At 44.1% G+C, this 20,356-nt stretch overlaps 2 protein-coding genes across 4 annotated transcripts; one reads left to right on the top strand and one right to left on the bottom strand.

Moving 5' to 3' along the window:
* Positions 1 to 899: 899 nt before the first annotated feature.
* On the bottom strand, positions 900 to 14,284 carry naa15a (N-alpha-acetyltransferase 15, NatA auxiliary subunit a). 2 transcript variants are annotated; one of them, XM_010751567.3, is made up of 20 exons: positions 13,981 to 14,276; positions 12,843 to 12,927; positions 11,094 to 11,198; positions 10,459 to 10,616; positions 10,055 to 10,189; positions 8,829 to 8,982; positions 7,813 to 7,932; positions 7,453 to 7,548; positions 7,131 to 7,237; positions 6,922 to 6,994; positions 6,659 to 6,828; positions 6,414 to 6,566; positions 6,195 to 6,323; positions 5,802 to 6,015; positions 4,329 to 4,522; positions 4,131 to 4,239; positions 3,947 to 4,045; positions 3,676 to 3,819; positions 1,746 to 1,843; positions 900 to 1,606 (listed from the first exon to the last, which is right to left on the bottom strand). In XM_010751567.3, exons 1-20 carry the CDS (start codon positions 14,032 to 14,034, stop codon positions 1,397 to 1,399), a joined length of 2,607 nt encoding a protein of 868 aa, XP_010749869.3. In that variant the 5' UTR covers positions 14,035 to 14,276; the 3' UTR covers positions 900 to 1,396. The 2 variants fall into 2 exon arrangements, 1 of the variants encoding a protein (XP_010749869.3); XR_002041591.2 differs by lacking the exons at positions 900 to 1,606; positions 1,746 to 1,843; positions 3,676 to 3,819; ... (5 more) ...; positions 6,414 to 6,566; positions 6,659 to 6,828 and having other exon boundaries at positions 7,131 to 7,254; positions 13,981 to 14,284.
* On the top strand, positions 13,474 to 17,483 carry ndufc1 (NADH:ubiquinone oxidoreductase subunit C1). 2 transcript variants are annotated; one of them, XM_027290975.1, is made up of 5 exons: positions 13,474 to 13,513; positions 14,718 to 14,813; positions 16,388 to 16,491; positions 17,145 to 17,216; positions 17,369 to 17,483. In XM_027290975.1, exons 1-4 carry the CDS (start codon positions 13,489 to 13,491, stop codon positions 17,202 to 17,204), a joined length of 285 nt encoding a protein of 94 aa, XP_027146776.1. In that variant the 5' UTR covers positions 13,474 to 13,488; the 3' UTR covers positions 17,205 to 17,216; positions 17,369 to 17,483. The 2 variants fall into 2 exon arrangements, with proteins under 2 accessions (XP_027146776.1, XP_010749870.2); XM_010751568.3 differs by lacking the exon at positions 13,474 to 13,513 and adding an exon at positions 14,425 to 14,461.
* Positions 17,484 to 20,356: the final 2,873 nt, after the last annotated feature.

Below are 20,356 nucleotides of genomic sequence, written 5' to 3'. Positions count from 1 at the left end.
ATTTCACCCGAAAGTCAAATATCCTGAACTTTTTGTGAGTAGTGTATGTAGAACACTTTGGTCAACCTCAGTTGTTTTTAAACGTGATGTTTTTATATGCAATTATGCTTTCTATGAGCATTAAACTATGAAGTGATTTTCTCACAATTCTGAGCTAAGAAGTCAAATGTTTGACTCATCAACTCTCTCATCAATTCTGATGTTATCATTGATTGATCAATCTTCACTGTCAGAATGATGAGAGCATGAAGGAAGTCAAAATGGAGATCATGAAAGCTGAAACTTTTAATGTGTTAGTTGGTGTGTTGACCTTTGCCTTAAGGCTGGAAGTCTGACTCAGTTCGGTCTTGTTACATCAGAGGTTTGTCATAAATAACGAGATCATTCGGTAACTTTTCAGCAGTCTTTTACTTCTCATGTTGGAAATCAGCTTCCGTCTGTCATTGGAAGACAAAGGGAAAGAATATCATGTCATGTCTTCACGAGGCATCTCATCTCTCTGCTTCAGGTCTGAACAGAGTTTAACAGCAGCACACAGTGTTCTCTGCTCCCAGAGCTGTGGACATGTGGAGGCAGACATGCTAACTGTGGAAGATCACGTTGTGCTCTGTTTAATACTGTGAATATGATGACACGCGGCACCTGACAGACAGACGGGCTGTCCTAACGGCATCATGCATTACGTTCTCACACACTTGCTCTCAATTCAAACGCCTTGCTTCAGAGGAGCAGACGTCCTCTTCACAGACGGGTTCATACCTCACAGCCTGAAGAGGTCAGCATGATGTGTCCTTTGAGTCTTGTACAAAGTGCAGCTCCTTCAGTCCACTCCTGCACATCTGCTCAGAGACTCCCCCACTCCCCCTCCCAACATCACCAGCACTATCACAACGGTAGCGTTTGGTTTTGCAAACATTGTTTTATTAATCCATTTGTCAGTTTGTAATATATAAATTACTTTTAAAAACGTGAGAAGCAGATGCACCTTCAGGAAGGACGTGGCGTGAAAACACAGGAGCTATAGAAAACCTAGACTGTGTTTACAGAAGCCATCTTAACCAGCCAATGTTCACTTTTTTTCCCAGAATCCTCCTCTGCCTCCTCACCACACCGTATTTATCAGTTTTTTTACAGTTACAGAACAACTGTGGACAGGGCCTTTTATTGTTTAAAAAAAGTTAAATGGGCATCTCCTTGCTCCGTGTGCCGGCTCCCTTTCCTGTCTCTCCTGTGGCGCTCAGTCAATCCAGATCAGTGCAATACGGGGGCGACTCACAGCAGCCATAGCCCAGGGACTGGAGGGGGGTGGGGGGGTTGGGTGAAATGGGTGTGTTGGCAGGCTAAGGCGTCTGGCAGCGTGTTCGCTCCTCCTCCTCCTCTCCCTCCTCCTCAGAGCTCACATTTCGTTTGCCATGTCGTCGTGCTCTCCTGCCGACAGGTCGCCGTTGGCACTGATTGTGGCGCTGTTGTCTTGGTAACCGGGAGGCATGAAGGCCAGGCTGTAGGGGTAGATCTTATGGCAGGTGGCTCGGTAAGCCTCAGCAGCTTTCTGCTGGGCCTCGCCCAGCTGCCCGCCACGCAAAGCCTCCAGCACCTCGGTACAGATCTGCAACACACACACACACACACACACACACACACACACACACACACACACACACACACACACACACACACACAGTTGAATGATTGTGGACATGCTGTACACCAGAGACATCCTGTGTGTGATGTCCGTCAGCACAGACCTGGATGCTTCTTCCAGACAGCGACTCGTCCAGGGCCGTAGCGATCTCACAGGCCATCTTATCAGAGGAAGGCTCCAGGTACACTATCATCTTAGCAGCTGTGGACACAGGAGACACACACTGATGACTGAGCACCGTGTCACACACATGTCTAAATAAGTCACTTAACAAAACAGAAGCCACGCTTGTAATGTTCAGAAAACAGTCTACTGTGAGGAGCACTGAGCTCCTGTAACATGTCATCACTGCATCAGAACTCCACGTCTCCTGATCTTACTTTCATTTTCAAACATGTAGTCTTCATCCAACTGACGCTGACACTGATTAGCTCCTTCTGGAGACACTTTGTTCTATCGGTAACACGCTCCCTTTAAGAGGACAGTTGAACCTGATCGGAGTCTTTAACATGGTGTATCTGCTGATAGTTAAAGGTACCTGAACATGAAATAAAGATCCATGTGACACACTGAATAACAGCTGGAGACTACATCTGGACACAAAAGAAATAAACAAGCCAAAGCAACTCTGTTGCTATGGCGCTGTGTGTTTGGCAGCCAGTCCAAACACCACTCTTCATCCATTTCTGCAAACATGGAGTACAGCTGTTAGCGCTAGGCAGTGTTAGCATACTCTCTGTGAAAGGACTGCTGAAGTGAAGAGAAGGAGACGGGACGCAGAGCTGGGTCTAAGCTCGATTGGAAAAGACAGTGCAAAGCACATACTGTCTGTTACCATGGGGAACAGAAGATCTACAACGAGATGGAGGAGCTAACGGCGCCAAACAGGCTAACGGAGGGAGTATGGAGAGTGTAGCATCAGAGACGAGGCTGAATAAACTCAATGAGGACTCTGTGCTAACTCTGGATGGCTTTAAACTGTGAGAGAGGACGGACGGACGGCTGAAGACAGACAGACAGACAGACAGACAGACAGACAGACAGACAGACGCAGCAAAGGAAAAATCTGTGTCCTGACTGGACAGTCAGAACCGGGTTGCTGCAGGAAGGACTCAGTCTTTTAGACATGGCTACATTACATGCAAATGTAAACGTACTGAGTGTTGTGAAATGTGAATTTCTGATCGTAATAGATAAAGACATGCATAAGACCGGATCACTTGAGTATACAGTACATGCCGTTCAGAGAATTGGATAAATGGCATGGCTGACTCCATTACGCTATGTATGTAGCCCTCTCAACAAAGAGCAACTTCCGGTTGACCTTGACTTATTAGCAACAACAAACTATCATTCAACTCTTGTACTTGGTTGAGCATGAACCGGGTCTTCTTGTCCGTCCAGAAGTGTGTTGTTGAAGCCATAGTGTTGAGTGACCTTTTCCGGCAACAACACCACTATTTAATACGATATGTCCTTCCAGGTGAAAGCCCCAGCAGAAATTAGAATACAAAAATCTGATTTAGATCTGACTGCTGAGTATACATGGCGTTAAAATGCAGACTATGAACAAATTATCTAGGTGTTCTGATCTGATTCTGAGATGTCCGTTATGGTCCGAAGTAGGTCGGACTAAAGTGTTTACAAGCATTTTAAAAGATTGTACTGACTGTATCAGGCTGAGGATTTTATTATCCACCGTGTATATTGTGAGCTGCTGTAACAAGTGAATTTCTGTTTGTCAAAGTCTGTCTTATTTTATCTTAATGTCCCCTGTGAGACCCCACAGAACACTTCCTGTCTTTCACAATAGTATTACTCTCCACCACAGCACACATCAGACACTGTGTGAAAACTGAACTGTGTTCATGAAGGTAACCGCTGTGAAACGATCAGAAAAGAACTTTTTCAGATACCGACACGTCTGTGTCTCCTGACTGCTGCTCTCACTCTCAGACCGCCGTACACAAACCACAGGAAACGTCTCTGTGCGTCTGTTCTGCAGCACAGACGGTGACGAGTGTGTGACGTACCGGCCAGTCGGTGTGGGATGGAGCTGGAGTGTTGGCTCAGGTAGTTCTTGTTGAAGCTCTGAGGGTTGCTCTCCCCAAACAGCCTGGAGATCTCCTGCTTCAATACCGTCCTCACCGCCTCCGCCAGGTCTGCACTCTCACTCACTACACACACACACACACACACACACACACACACACACACACACACACACACAGGACACATGTCAATCTGTAATAAAGGTTGTCATAGTATCAGCACTTCCACCTGCTGCTCTTGGTTGATACTCACCTCCCTTGAAGAAGCGCACTAGGCACTGGTGCAGCCACGGGTTGGAAGGCTCTATGGCTACAGCCCTCTTTACTGACTGCAGCATGAGCAGGTACTTCTCTGCAGGGATGAAGAACAACAGTTGGGACTTTTGAAAAAAGTGTGTGGACTGCAGTGAGAAGCAGGCTGTCACTATCTGTCTGACCTTTCCTGAAGTAGATCTCGAAGGCCAGGAGGTGAGTCTCGATCTTGTTGCGCACCAGGTTCTTCAGAGGGATCAGGAACTTCACAGCCTCCTCCAGAGGACTCTCCGGCTGGTGAAACAAGTGAACCTTGTCAGATCATGATACATAGCAGTCAGAAACCTTTAGTCATGCTGAAAGAAGGGGAAATATGAGCCCACCTTGGCCAGTTTGTCAGGTATTAGCTCCTCCTTTGGCCCTCCTATCTCCTCATCGTCATCCTCCTTCTTCTTCTTCTGGTTCTTTAGCTGTTTCTCCTTCTCTGCGTTCTTCTTCTCCTCCTCTAGCTGCGCCTTCTTCTGGGCTCTTCTCTGCTTGTTACGCAGCTTCTTCAGCTCCTTGTCTGTCAGATTCTCTACAGAGAGAAACACATCAAGGTATTTTTAGGTTTTCTGTCAGTAACTGTAACATTTTGTAGATGGTACGGTCACCAAAAACTGAATGATCGGGAACTAAAGTCTCCTGTTCCTGTTTGCAGTTTCACTGCAGGCCCATGAAGGTGATAAACTAAAATACATTAACCAGGTCTGATGTCATCACTCTGCAACAACACAGAATTGGAGCCAGAGGCTTTAGGCTGGATTCAGACAGGATCCGGTGCTCCGATGAGAACAGAGTTTTTTTTTTTTTTTTTAAACATTCATTTCAGTGGGGGTGGTCTGTTCACGCCGCAGAGGTGTCAGCAAAAAAACGCGCCGGCATACGGAGGAGAGGTTGATGTTTATTTCATGTACCAGCTTCTGAATCGGGAGTCTGAATTTGCGCTGCAAAATAGTGACAAGTTCATTTGCTAACAGTGAGCGAGCACCGGCCTTGATAAAGCTGTTAATTGGAGAAATAAAAAATTATGTCCTGATTGTTTCACAGCATTTACATTTAACAGGTACAGACACGCACACAGCAACACACCTCAGCTCCCCTCACCACCGCGCAACCCTGCTACTAGTGTTGGGAAGTTGAAGTCTTTTGATAGACTTGTATCACTGACTCTCTGACAGTAAACTGAGCTCACTGACTCGTTCATTCACTGGTGCAGCGCTGTAGCCCTCTTGTGGCCGATGTAAACGTGACAAATGTGGCGAGAGGTCTCATTAGCTTCTTCCCTGGAGTTTTTATGCTTGGTGGCAGATGTCGGGTTCTGTTCGAGGCTTCTGTTTTTTTCCTCGCCACTGTCACCAAGTGTTTGCTCCTGTTGGAACTGTTGAGTCTCTGTAGATAATATCATAAAAAGGACGGTCTAGACCTGCTCTGTATGCAAAGTGTCATGAGATAACTTCTGTTTTGTCGTCCATGATTTGGTGCTACATAAATAAAAGGGAATTGAAGTGTCATCATGCTGTTCATTGACAGTGTGAAACAGTGATGTTTAGCCCTGCCCCGACACTTCCTACACAAGTTTTGTTCCCAGAGTTCTTTCTAATGAACTACATTTAGTCTGTAAGTCTCCTGAGCTCCTGAAGGTGCTTGGAAGTTCCAGACAAAAAGATATGTGCTATATTTACTACACAACACATCTGTGTACCAAATCTGAATAGAGACTGATGATATCTGCAGCAGCACATCAGCTTTTAACTCATGTAATGTGTGTTAAATATGTATCCGAGTTTAAGCTAAGTTCAGGCGTGTAGTCTGACCGGTGTCTGCCTGGCTCTCCTTGTTGTCGTCAGTCAGGGGTTTGTCGTGCAGGGCCAGGTAGATCTGGATGGCGGTTCGAGCGGCTTTGTAGTAGAACGGATGCTGCCGCAGGACGTCCTCCAGCTTCAGCAGGTCCACGTAGGAGCGCAAGGTCATCTTCCTCATGCAGTAGGTGTGGAAGTCAAACTGGTCGTCTGTGATCTCCACAAAATGCTGACGGAGGAGGAGGAGGAGGAATGACGTTAGAAGAATTAAGGCCATTCACCCAGACAGACAAGGAGTAAAGAGTCAAAGTCATCTGACAGGAGGACAGGCAAGAGTAAAAGCTGAGGGGTGAGGTGTGAGGGGTGGTAGTGGTGGTGGTGGAGGGGGTAATAGGTGTAGAAACTCACCCTCTCAATCTCGTGGCACTTCTTCAGGGCATCTCCAAGCTTGTTCATAGACTTGTAGGCCAAGGCACACTCTGTCTGGAACCACATGCACTGCATCTCATTTAGGTTCTCCACCGCAGACGTCCCCTCCTGCAACACACACACACACACACACACACGCGTTATCACACTGTGCGGCCAAAGACAGTCACAGTGGCACAAACCCGCTTTCTCTCTCACCCGTGTGAACTTGGAGCACATCTCCTCCGCCTCTTTGATGAGGGTGGCCTTCAGCATGTACTTGGCACACTTGGAGTTGATGAAGCGGTCGGCGGTGTCCAGGGCCTGAGCCTCGTCCATCCACCGAGCTGCTTCCTTTATGTTTCCTGCGTGCTGCAGGGAGGAACACCAGGAGAGAGTGAATACTTGTGACGCTTTATTCACAGCGACTGGCGTCGTGCGGACGTGCAGAGTCCATACTGCACCTTGTAGATCTTGGCCTTGATGAGGAAAAGCTCAATGAGCGTGGGCGTGCTGTCGATGGCCGCGTTGATGTACTCCAGAGCGACGCTCGGCTGGTCTATGAAGTCAAAGTGCTGCGCCAGGAAATACTGCACCCACAACAGGGTGGTTGGGGGCTCCTCCTTCCCGTCATCTGCACACATTTCACAGAAGTTACACAGAGTGTGTGGAGTCAAACATCTGCTTTCATGCCTGATTCTGATTTCAGAAATGAGGCAACACTCACCATTTTCACTAAACATTCGACAGCTTTTTAGACAGGATTCATAACCAACTACTAATTCTTCAATGATAGTGACCTGTGAAGGAAACAAGAGAAACGGTGCATTGACTTCAGAGTTTTAACACGGAGACACTGCAGGTGAAAACTAGTCTGAAAGAAGAATGAATGTTGTTTTGTCTGGAGTGTCTCCTTGAGTTCGGCCCCCTGCTCACCTTTTCTTTGTCGGTGTAGAGGGATTTGAGGGTGGTGAAGACGGGTGGGCAGCCTTTACTGAAGTTCATCCTCAGGTAGCTGTCCAGACATTCACGAAACTTCTCCCCTGGCCAGCACAACACACAGCAGAGGTACAGTAAAGTGAGATTTGTACTGCCGCGTGGCACAGAAGGACTTTACGAATGTATGACGCTTTTACGTGCAGGTTTTTTTAATCACAGAGCAAGAGTGGAAAAGCAAAGAAAGTTTCAACTTGGTCGAAAGCAGTGAAAAAGACTTTGATGGTGCAGAATGTTTGGCTGCCACACGGACTGTGTTTACCTGTGAGGAAATTAAGAGGCAGTCTTCTGGGAACCAGGCCTCTAGGAAACTTCACCCAGGAGTCCTCGTAAATCTTCTGACGCTCCTCTATACTACCTGGGAACACACACACACACACACACACACACACACACACACACAGTAAGGAGAAAAACTGACTGACAGTAAACACACTCACCCACTTCAAATCAGGCCACCAGAACACAATACATGCTGACATGTTCACACTAATCAGTGTGAGTTAGTCAAATGGAGTGGGTGTTACATTTAGAACACACTTGATATGATTAACTCAGATCAACTTTGAAATACATTTTCACACTGAACATGTCTTCTGCTGGGCCTGAGGTCAGTGTTCACCTGGTTTTAAGGACTTTTCCAAACCCTGGTAGTAAGCCCAGTTCTCAGGGTTCCTCTCCTGGAGTTTGCTGTAGACTTCACAAGCTTCCTCTGGCCTGTCCAGTTTCAGCAGCAGCTCTCCTACGCACATACACACAGACACAGATCAGCAATTCCACTCCAGCTTATGCAGTGAACAAGCATGCAGCGCTTGTACAGAAGGAGTCACTGGACACACGTGGAGTTGTCGTGTTTCCCTCCTGTGTTGTGGATTTCGTCACCTGTGATTGTTTTCACTGCGGCAGGTGAGCTGTGTGTGGAAGCTTGTTGACGATGAAACTGACGCACACACACACACTGGTTGGTACAGAATGACATCAACACCATCCAGGTGTGTTCACAGTTACTTTACCTGGTGTATGTTTGTAAAATAAACAGGTGACACATCTTTAACGCAACACAGATAACGTCAGTCGACCACACAGGAGGAGGAGAGCGAGGTGGGAGACTGTCTACGTGTTAATCGTTTGTCAATGGTGTCCAGGGGTTAACTTCAGTATCAAGGTATCAATTGTTTTGTCAGCCCTACACGGGTGTAACAGTGTGTGTATTTGCCCTGAACCGTTCAGTCAGCCTGGTTAGCTCATGAACACAAATGAGAGATCAACTGTGTTGGAGCAATGAGTGTCGAAATGTGTGAAGTCTGAATAAGGAGACAAAAACAGGAAGAAGAGTCTCTGCCAGTCAGCCTCTGTCTGCAGATTCACACCACAGTGTTTATCACTCTGCTCTGTCGTAGAGAAAGATGAAGTTCAGCATGTGGTCACAGTGTGTGTGAGCTCTGACACAACATGCCTTCGCTGTGAGTTTGTCAGAGTGTTGTTCTGCTCAGTGGTTCAGGAGTCAGATTACTGTGTTATTGACAACACAAGCCACTGTTGGATGTATATTTTTTTTATGGTCCTAAAATATGAAATGCTGTCCCAGCAGCAGGTGAACGTTCTCTCTCTCTCTCACTGAGCATGTTCAGTACACACCTCTTGTTTCCTCCACAGCCAGTTTATCACAGATTTGTTTCTCGTAATTGTTGAGGTGATCGAGGGCCTCCTTGTACAGGCCGGCCTCCCTCAGGACCTGGTTCTGGTACAGCAGCAGTTCACTGTACTCGTAGTCCACTTTGTCTGGAGACGTCTGGACGGACACACACGAGGAGAGAAACGGATCAGACTGTGGAAGTGGAGCATGCTGTGTGAAGCCGTGCCACTACATTATATACAACTCTGGGTTCAATTCAACAGACCAAAACATAACTGTAAATTTAACCTGTGTGTCAATTGATTACATGACATATTCTGCATTGTATATCAATCTGTGTTGAAGAGTTGACCGAGGGTCTAAGGACAGAGGGTGTCACTCCCTGTACAGACTGTAAAGCTCAGAATGGCAAATGTACTTTGTGACTTTGGACTAAACAAATAAAATTTGATTTGATTGATGGTTTGAAGCAGATCATTATTAGATTCAGGTCAGTGTTCAGACTAAATAATAACTAAACATATTATATTAAATAATAGTCATTGTGTCTTTGAAGCATGTAGAACAGTCAGCATGATTCCTGGGAGAGTCAGAGCTCAAAATAAGCCCTGAGGAAAGTAACATACAATACATACATACAACATTTACATCTCCCACTGAGCTGTCACACAGCACACACTCCTGTAAACACACTTATCTAAAAGCAGAATCCCTGTTTTTAATGACTTCAGTTGCTTGTGGGCATTGAAGTAACACTCACACATTTTCAAAAGACTGATTTCCTTCAAGAAAACAAAAGAGTCCATGTCTATATCTGTGCAGCTTATTTTTAGCCCACACCAACCCACCCACCCAATACATATCCGCCACTGTGCATGCTCCATCATCACATAAAGTGAGCTTTTATTGTACAGGCCGTGTTGGGACTGGATTTAGCTTATAAACATGATTCTCAGGCAACCTTTCTGTGATTTTGGACTTAAATCCATAACACAGTATCTTCATGTACCTCATGTTTCTACCTCAGCTCTTCCGCAAACTGGGCAGGCTGTACGTCCCTGTCTAGTCTATCACAGACCACGTAAAAATTAAAAATGCCTGATTATCAAAGAGCACAGTGAATTATATTATATTCCCTTCTCCTCCTGTAAGGTTGACTTAATCTAAACGGGACTTTATTCTTATAGGACTGGATCTTTTAAAGACATCTTCAGCTCTGCCGGTGTACCTGTTGTGTTTTGCGGAACTCCTCAACAATCTTGGCAGCCATCTCAAAGTCCTCCAACAGGTGATAGGCTACAGCATATCCGATCCATGAGGCACGCTGGGCTGGACGGAGCTGCAGCAGCTGGTACCGAGTCTCCTGGAGGGGGAGAGGACCATCACAGCACACACAGGTGTAAGCAATAATACCTCTGTTTGATTCTCCATCAGGCACACTCTCCTCTGTCTATATTCACCATCTAACCGTCTAACAACCGCACATGTTGTGCAGCAGGATGAGTAACAGTCTGAACTTGCAATCTTTTGACCCCAACCCTTCATCCAATGTCATCCAGCATCCCGCCGCCTAGACCTTTAACCTGAACGCTTCCATTTTTTAACCCCATCAGGGTCTGTGGTGACCCTCACCCTGTATCCCTCCAGGTCTCTCATCTGGATCTGCAGCAGGGAGAGATCTCGCAGGATCTGCAGGTTGTCCTTGTCCCACTTCAGAGCGTTGCGGTAACACTTGATGGCCTCGTCGTACTTTTTATCCGAGCGCTGCAGCAGGCCGTACACGTGCCAGCCTGGGAGAGCGAGCGAGTTCAGGAAGCACACGCACAGACGAAACACACACGCACAGACGAAACACACACGCACAGACGAAACACACACGCACAGACGAAACACACACACACACACACACACACACACACACACAGGAAGACTGGATGGATTTATAGACAGGTTTACAACCTAAACATAAAATGCTAATGTCAGTGGTATAATAACCATGGTAGAATTCTTTTTACCTGATTTTGACACCTAATTTCATAAACGTGACGATATTTTCATAATCATTCTAGTTTGGCTGGATACTTTCTTCTTTGGCCTAACAAACTCAGAACACATTTATTCTGATTTTACACAGACTTAAAGATAATTCTTTATTGACCTCTGGGCTTTGTTAAAGAGGATGTGTTGCTGTGTTTAACTGAATGTGAATTTCAAACTGTTGTGTGTCAGATGAATCTGGGTGCCCTGAGGAGCTGGTGGAAGGATACAGACGTGGCTCTTGAGGTCATTGCGTAGGCCTCGTCTGACCAGGTCGTAGGCCTCCTCCTTCTTGCCCAGACAGTTGAGGGTTAAACCCTTCATGGCCAGTGTCTCTAGAGCACAGAGCAGGAGAGAGAGCAGAGGAGTGAGACATGCAGGGCAATGACTGGTTAACAATGACACTGACTTATGTTTACCTTACAGAGCATTGTACATTACTTCTCAGTGTTTAATACTTTTGCTTTCCAGCTAAACAGACCAGGTGTGAGCAGTAAACTATGAGGTACTATGAGTGGACATATACACCAATTTCAAAATCCCACCACTGTTGCATCACTGGGCCAACAAAGTCTGAGCAACAATAAACTACACAGCAAATGTCACACAGGAGGCAAACCATCATACTGGTCGATCACAGATACAGTATCACAGCACACATAGGCTCATAAATAACAAGAAACTGCAGGAGAGAAATGCCAAAGATGTGTTTGAGGCCGTCTGAAACCTGAGCCTCTGCCTGGAGCTACGGTTTCATCGAGAAGCAGCAATCCAATAATTAGATCTGGAGCTGTGAAGCTTTTGGCTTTCAGCAGTAAAGTCTTAAAAGTCAATTCAAAATCTGACGGTAATTTGACCAAAACACGGCTGATATGACCTTTTCTGCTCATGTTTGTTCTAAACAGAGAGTGGCATCAGATGTTTTTTTAGCCTTTAATAGGAGAAATTACAATAATTTAACAGATGATGTGTGACCTTCTTAGGTAATGTAAACATCACATAGACTTTGGTGTCTTGTTTTTCAAACTAAAAATGTCAAATATTCAAATATTCTGGTTTCTGACTGCCGGTTTGAAATTGGGAACGAATGATTTGATGATTTCAGACTTGTTTTCACTTAGCTGGAGAAGGTTTTGGTGGGACATCCAGGGCTTAAAATGGCCTTTTCTTTATTTTAATTAATGCGACATAAATTTGGGTGTTGTCCTTAGACTGATGCCGTTGTTTTTGTGCATGTACACACAGAATTACAGAGGACCCAGGGCGGAGCCTTGGGGAAACCACAGATCAGATGGGACACAGAAGAGGAAAAGATCTGTCTGATAAGTAAGACTTGAACCAGTATAGCCAGTATCCATGATGCCCAGAGTGCAATGATCTACATTGTGGCTTTCCAAAAATCACATTTATTCATTCATGTGCTGCCGTAACAGTTCCCACTCTTCTGGATTATTTCAGCCAAACTTCGTGTTGCAGATGTCTTGTAATCTTTGGAAACTGAACAATACACTGCCCATGTTTACTGCTCAATCACACCAACAACTTTACATTGATCACTATGAATAAATTATACTCTGGCTATGTATACAACATGATGAATTACAAATATTCTTCATTAGAAAATCCTCCAAAATGGGAAGTTCTTTGTTTTAATCCAATTTCAATTGAAACTATTAAACTACCATGTTTAATTTCACTAAACAGCATTTTCTAAAGTTGTGTGGTCCCTTGATGTTGTTGGTGAGTAGTTTTATCACACATTTATCTAATCCTGAATAAAAGAAGGAACGAAGAGCCATTGTGTTTTTAAAGTAAAACCACAGAAATAAAACGAAAAAAATAAAAAGTGCACAGGAATCTGTTCATTTTACTATTAAATTCCTCACTGAAAACACAGAAGGAACAAGCTGTCAGTGAGGCATGTCGTTCCCACACCTAGTTGAGTGTGAGTGGGCTAAGTGAAGTAGCTCTCGTCTTACCTCCATGCTCAGCAAACTTTGGGTTGCCCAGGATCTGTTTGCAGAACTTCAAGCCGTTTCTGTACTGCTTGTGCTCGTAACATCTCTGCAAAAAAAGACAGAGCAAACTTTACATCAGGCGTCTGAGTCTGTCAGTCTGCCACTACTCCTCACAGAGCCTTGTAACGTGCACAAAAATGACTTTATTGCATGCTCCAGTGGCCAGCAGAAACATCTCCTCCTGCTACAAGCGAGCAGGGCATCACATGCACTGAACACTGCTTCCTCAGCGCTGAGATAAATGGAAGACACAGCACTTAAGAGATGATGGAGGGCTGTTGATGAGATGTAATCAGACAAGCGGACAGATGGATGTGCCTGGCTCAGAGCAGACACCAGGAGCTCAGAGCCCCCCCACGGTGGAAATCCTGTCAGCTCCCGCTACAATATATGGACTGACAGGAGGACAGGACACACACTGCCGCAGCACAGCAGCAGCACTGGCATTAGCAGCAGTTTATGGTTGTATATTGTCAACAGTAATACTATAAACGACAGCCACCGTGAAGAGCTGAATATTCTGAATAACACCTGACTTCAGCAGCATTGTAGGAGTTTGATATAAAGGCGCCAAAGTAGCGTGAGAAAGTTGTTCAAAAACGAGTCGATGTGTCTTGACAAGCAGCCGGCAGGTACCGGGTTAGCTGTGTGTGTGTGTGTGTGTGTGTGTGTGTGTGTGTGCGCGTGTGTGTGTGTGAATAACTATTTTATGAAAACACACACACGCGCGCGTGACAAATGTCGCCAAACTTTGTTGACAGCTCAGTTAAACAAGTTTCCAAAGCGCAGCTATTGACAAGCGCGCTAACCCCGGCAGCCACCTTAAACTTGTGAATAGCTGTCATGTGTCAGGCGGCGTTGTCATTGATACACTTTGGCTGTGTGTTGCAAGGCCAGCGCACGGCTCCACCAGACACCACATTAATGGTTGCTAGCCAACTATGTTGTTGGCTTAACGGCGCCGTTACAACAGCCGGTTAATAACGGCTCCGTGATCATCACACTGTGTTCGGTGTGCTGATATTTCGGTGAACGCACGAGCTGCTGCAACTGACGGCTACTTAGCAAACTAGCATTAGCCAGCAGGGATGCAGCCTACCAGTATTCTCTTGAACAGAGCGTTCTCCTTCGGCGGCAGAGTGATTGCGGGCATCGTGTCGGCTTCCTATGCCTCCGTCGGCTCACACATGAATAATATCCTGTTTGGAGTCACAGATCCTGGACTGTTTCAGTCTCTTCGGGCTCCTCTCTCTCTCTCTCTCTCTCTCTCTCTCTCTCTCTCTCTCTCTCACGTGTTGAAGCCGAGGCCCCCCTTCCGAGCAAAATGGCCGACGTGCTGCTTCTCCTCCGGGTCAGGCTGCTCTCTGAGTCTGCGTGTGGAGCACGGAGGTGTCAGGGCCTGAAACAAGTGCTGATCATAATAACACGGTGTTTTATTTAAGGGCACATCGATTCAAAACGATCCGGATATATTGCAAAATAATGCAGCGGTAAAATTATTCATATGCTGGATGTCCTGTACACATTAACAACAACAACAACAACAACACAAATCATTATGGATTTTAAAACTGTTGTTGGTACATGCCCTAACATATTTATTATTATTATTTATATTAGCATACATGTGGATATATGATGGAATTTGGTGCAACAAGCACTACCAAACTTTTTTTTTTTAATGTAACAGAAGTTATGCTAAACTCGATTATGGAGATACAGTCGCTTCAAAATGTTAAAATTCAGATGTGTGTTTAATTTAAAATTACAAATATAAATTCATAAAAACAAACACGTTAGAGCGACTTATCGATGATCTCGGTATCATCTACTCAGACCTTCCAGGACGTGTAATCGATCGGTGTGGCGGCAGCTCTCGAGGCGAGATGACTTTGAGTGTGTTATTGTCGCGAGCTGGACTCGTCAGCAGAGGTAAGATGTTCATATACTCGTAATGGATTCATGATATGATTTTGAAGGAGCAGTGTTTTGTCTTCACGTGTTGAACGTGACGGCCGTGTTTATTTGGAAGCCTGACCTTAGCTTAGCTTAGCTTAGCTTAGCATTGTCGCAGCTCCGCTGCAGCTGATCTCTCTTCAGTGTGTTGTTGAGTGAACTCGTGCATTTTGTGCTGTGTGCTTTGTGTTGCTTCACTTAGTGCTGTCGGGCAGGTTGTCTATATATTGCTGATATAAGCTAGCTTCAGTTTACCCTCGTAATGCCTATATGTTTCTGTTGTGTATGAATGAATGTGTGTCATTTAACGCTGCTCCGCTTACTTGAGAAATCCATGTGAAGGGTCAGGGTGACTTCATTTGAACGTGTTAATGAACTGTTGGTCTCTATAAATAATATTATAAAGAATACAGTCTAGACCTGCTCTGTATGGAAAGTGTTATGAGATAACTTTTGTTATGATTTGGCGCTATATAAATAAAACTGAATGAATGAATGAATGAATGAGGCTCATTCCTCAGCTCTGCTTGTACGTTACATCCACAGCCTTCTACCAAAACACACAGAGCATAACACAGTACTCTAACCCGCTTCTAACGCATTAAAGCACACTGTTATTAAAACTGGAATATGGCCAGCAAGTACCATAGATAGATAGATAGATAGATAGATAGATAGATAGATAGATAGATTAACAACACAGAACAGGCACACATTATATATAGGCATGAGGTAAAAAAAATGGTGATAACAGTATAAATAGAAAAAAAACTCTAGAAGAAGAGATACTTTATTAATCCCTCAGTGGGGAAATTCTTTTTTCACTCTATTTTATTTACATGCATAACCCAGAACAAAGGCTCATAGACATGCAATGTGGAGAGAGATGGTAGAGTGATGGTAGAGTGATGGGCAGCCAGCCAGAGCAGTGCCCTGCGAGCAGTTTGGGGGGTTTGGTGCCTTGCTCAAGGGCACCTCGGCAGTGCCCAGGAGGTGAACTGGCACCTCTCCAGCTACTAGTCCACCTTCCATACTTTTGGTCCATGCTGCACTTGAACCGGCCACCCTCCGGTTCCCAAGCCAAGTTCCTATGGACTGAGCTACTGCGAGAGAGAGAAGAGAGAACATATGGTCCTACCTATAAAAAAATATACATATGGACAATAACCTTTAGTCATTATACAGAGTTATGGCAGTTGGTAGGAATGACCTCCTGTAGCTTTGTAGTCTTTCTTACAGTGGAGCTGCAGGAGTCTCTGACTGAAAGTTCTCAGTTGTTTGAGCAGGAGGTCATGTAGTGGATGAGAGTTGTTGTCCATAGTACTGAGCAGTTTGTGGAGCATCCTTTTTTTTCCACAATGAGCTGCAGGAGCTCCAGAGCAGTCCCCAGCACAGAGCCAGCCTTCTTGATCAGATTGTTACTGCATAGAAGATTGCACTTATACGATGGCTTTATAAATTCTACTGTGTGTGCACGAGTTTCCCTTCATGGCTGTTTTAAGTACTGACTGCCAAAACAAATCTCATTTTCCATGTTCTATGTTTTTCAGTTGGATCCAGGTCTATGTTCACAAGCTCCAAGCCAGACACTGCCAACCCCAACTGGTTGCGAGTGGGTCTTTCTTTTGGAACATCTGCTTTCCTCTGGGGCCTGGTAAATGACCACATCATCATCACACAGAACATGTTACTCCCACATAATCCATTCTTTTAACGCAAACTGCGTTCATACACCAAGCTTACCATTTACATCATTGCCTAACCTATCCAGAAGTGTATTCATGTCTCATAGCAACATAAAAGACCTGAACCATGTAACAACCCGGCAAAGTTTGAGCACGCAGCATCTGGTCCACCATCCAACACTTACTGCCTCTCAAAGTGTCTACCACTGTTTCAACCAGGAGAGGGCAACGATGAGCTGAGCAACAAACAATTTGTATTTTCAAAAAACATATTCCAAATGTTTGATTTTCACTGACACTTGATGTGTCAGGACAAGAGACTATATGCAGAAAGAAAGAGAATTGAGATGGACTTTAAATTATTGAATATAATGGATGCATCTCTGAGACCCAAAGCCATGTTCAGAGGTCAGATCTTTGAATATTCTCACCATAAAAGGGAGTTCTGTCCCATTTTTAAAAAATGAGTTTTGTTTAATAATAAGTCCTATATTGCAGTTTGGCTTTCTCATTTTGTTGGAAAAATGAATATTTCCAGGTGTGATGGGATGTAGCTGCATAATGTTTGATATAACCAGTTGGTGCTTTTCAATGACTTGTGCCGTCTGTCTTCCACCTGCAGCTCTTCAAGCAGCACAGCACATATATGCACGAGTACAAAGTGAGGAATGGCCTGGTATAAACCACCACATTGGTATGTTTGTTGAAATCAGTGTACATGTTATTTTCTGACCTGGTACCTATATTTTTATATTGTATTATTGGTAATATGTCATCTAGTGTGCATATATAAAATATATAATTGGATGGACAAATCATGATACTGTCACTTCTCGTCCTGTACAGGAGGTCACTGGGTCCTGTCTTTAGGATGCACCTGTCTGTGTGTCTGTTTCTATTTCCACTGTTCTTGATCCCTCACTCAACTTCTGTGTAAAATAAAAATGTATCATGTGAAATATATAGGAGTCACCATCTCTTTGTTCACACTAATTCACTGCTGCTTTGATACTAGCACAAGTAGATGAGTATATTATAAATGTCTGATTTATATTCCTTTATTAGATACATAGTAAATGTTTGCTATTTCAAAATAACAGCATATAAATGTAGCTTGGATCATAATTGTTAGCCTTTGCATAAAACAAAGCAGGAGCATCCCTTCTTGTCAGTTTACAGCCTTCAAATAACACCATCAACTCCTCTTCTGGGACAAGTTGTACAAACTGTACACAGCTCACTGGCAGTTAAACCATATCCAACATTATTTTAATACATAATGAGTTTTTGTAAGCCGAGGTCAGTCAACACAAACATCTCCACACTAAAGGCCAGTTTAGTCTGCATTTCACCTAATGTAGCCCCATGCAAACAATGCACACAGAGAATGTGAGTCAGCAAGGGAGAACATGATGAAAACTGTTCTTATGATCTCACACAGCTCATATTTAAGTTAATCAACAGCTCTCTGATAGAGAGAAAATAACAATGCCATGCCATGTTTCTAAAACTGTTCTCTTCACAGTGACTGCTGTGCATTTGTAGCTCCCAAACATGAGATAAGAATTTTTTTTCAAAGTAAACACTGTTCAGAGCTACAGCTAACATCAAGGACAACAGAGTAAATATGAGATATGCACAGCAGCAACATTATTTTGTGCCTGAAAGCAGCATGTAGAAGCAGAGATATGAATAGGCATGAAAAAGAGTTTGAATAAATGAAAATGTATAAAGCATAATTTTGTCCACCTGATTTGACCTTCTGTGCTTATGCCTGAGGATGAAAGCCACCATGATGTATAGAGTGTGATCAGTGTCACATAAAAGAGAGGCGGGTGTGGGAGTGTCACAAATAAATTTCTTGTCCTGATAGCACATTACATACTACTTTTGAGTATGCTTTGGTATATAGTGTGTTTCTTATGTAGAGGAGTATTGAGGTAACAGTTAGAGAACATTATTTGGACATGGACCAATGATGGTTGATCATGGCCGGCTGGAGATTGAACTCTCTTCTTGCAGCGTGTAGTGCGACATATATCTGTTTTAACGAACTGCACGTCTGTTGAATTCCTGTCAACTCTACAGTAATGTTAAACTTCACCTCTGACCTTGGTAAACATTTAGATTGGATTATCATAAGCCTCACTTTCACTAATTCAGTAAGGCACAGTCCTGGGAAAGTGAAGCTTCACTAGTTAAAGCTGGCAGCCAGAAGCAAACATCTTCGATCCATTGTTGGATAATCCAAACAGAACATGTTTTCTTGTGGTGGCCTTTATGAAAATGAGCACTGCTGAAAGTAAACATATTTTGATGATTATGTTAAACTTTAGTTAGTGTAACTAGTTGAAAAGTTGTGTAAGTTATAGCTGGACACATAATCTAAACCACTTATCCAGCATTGAGGTCGGAGCTTTACTGCTCGCTTTTGCAAGTCGGCGTGCATCAGTCACTTTATTTCTGGCCCCTCTTCCAAACACCAAGGGTAAAACAGAGCCATAACAACTTAAGCTGTGAAAATCAGGCCAACGTTGGAGCTTGTGACGAGTTAACTAAGATATTAAGGTGACCATCAAAGTGATCAAAAACACTATGAAGAGACGGTAGATAATCAGAGTGGCCATGCAAAAAAAAAAAAGAGAGAGAGAGAGTTTTCAGAAAAAGGAGATGTGACTGCATCTTCAACCAATACTGTGCCTGGCTAGGCATAACCCTGGGGGGAGGGGCAGTCCCCCGGCAGTCTAATCCTATGGCAGTATAACTAAGGGATGACCTGAGCCAGCCCTAACTATAAGCTTTATCAAAAAGGAAAGTCTTCAGTCTATTCTTAAAAGTGTTGACCGTGTCTGCCTCCAGAACCCAGAATGGTAGTTTCTTCCACAGAAGAGGAGCTTGATAGCTGAAAGCTCTGGCTCCCAATCTACTTCTGGAGACTATAGGAACCACAAGGAACCCAGCATCCTGAGAGTGCAGTGTTCTAGAGGGGTAGTAAGGTACTATGAGCTCTTTTAGATATGATGGTGCCTTAAATTCTATTCTAGATTTAACAGGTAGCCAGTGCAAGGAAGCCAAAATGGGAGAGACTGGTTCCTGTCAGAACACGTGCAGCAGCATTCTGAATTAACTGCAAAGTCCTAAGAGATTTATTGGAGCAGCCTGATAACAAAGAGTTACAAAAGTCCAGCCTGGACTAGTTTTTCTGCATCCGCTTGAGACACTATCCGTCTGATTTTGGCGATGTTACGTAAGAGAAAGAATGCAGTCCTTTGTTTTATGTGGACATTAAAGGACAAATCCTGATCAAAAACAACTCCAAGATTCTTTACAGTGGAGCTGGAGGCCAGGGTGATCCCGTCTAAAGTAACTAAGTCTCTTGAAAGAGAATTTCTGAGGTGTTTGGGTCCAATTACAAGAACTTCAGTTTTGTCTGAATTTAACATCAGAAAATTGTAGGTCATCCAACTTTTTCTATCCTTAAGGCATGCTTGGAGTTTAGTTAACTGATTGGTTTCATCAGGTTACAACAAACTTTGGTATGCATGGAGGATTCATCATTAACACGAATTCTGAGATCAATCTAAGAAATACGCCTTAAACCAGCTTAGGGCTGTTCCTTTGATGCCAATTTGATGTTCCAGTCTCTGTAAAAGAATTTGATGGTCAATGGTGTAACTTGTAACTTTGACCAGTGCGGTCTCTGTGCGATAATGCACTCTAAATCCTGACCCTACAGCTTTCTCAAGTATCTTAGAGAAAAAGGGAAAGTTTGATATCGGCCTGTGATTGGCTAAAGCCTCTGGGTCTAGAGTGGGCTTTTTAAGAAGAGGTTTA

Source organism: Larimichthys crocea, chromosome XVIII (genome assembly GCF_000972845.2).
Source record: "Larimichthys crocea isolate SSNF chromosome XVIII, L_crocea_2.0, whole genome shotgun sequence".
Lineage (NCBI taxonomy): Eukaryota > Metazoa > Chordata > Actinopteri > Sciaenidae > Larimichthys > Larimichthys crocea.
This window is presented reverse-complemented; position numbering and strand designations above follow the sequence as displayed.

What these genes read in the sequence shown, in the direction of transcription:
- ndufc1 (XM_027290975.1), top strand. Translation starts at nt 13,489, where the DNA reads ATGTGTCTTGACAAGCAGCCGGCAG. An exon ending in TCTTGACAAGCAGCCGGCAG is followed by an intron (nt 13,514 to 14,717) that starts GTACCGGGTTAG and finishes TCATCTACTCAG; the next exon opens with ACCTTCCAGGACGTGTAATC. An exon ending in AGCTGGACTCGTCAGCAGAG is followed by an intron (nt 14,814 to 16,387) that starts GTAAGATGTTCA and finishes TATGTTTTTCAG; the next exon opens with TTGGATCCAGGTCTATGTTC.
- naa15a (XM_010751567.3), bottom strand. Translation starts at nt 14,034, where the DNA reads ATGCCCGCAATCACTCTGCCGCCGAAGGAGAACGCTCTGTTCAAGAGA. An exon ending in AAAGTTTGCTGAGCATGGAG is followed by an intron (nt 11,199 to 12,842) that starts GTAAGACGAGAG and finishes TCTGTGCTCTAG; the next exon opens with AGACACTGGCCATGAAGGGT. An exon ending in AGTGCGCTTCTTCAAGGGAG is followed by an intron (nt 3,820 to 3,946) that starts GTGAGTATCAAC and finishes GTGTGTGTGTAG; the next exon opens with TGAGTGAGAGTGCAGACCTG.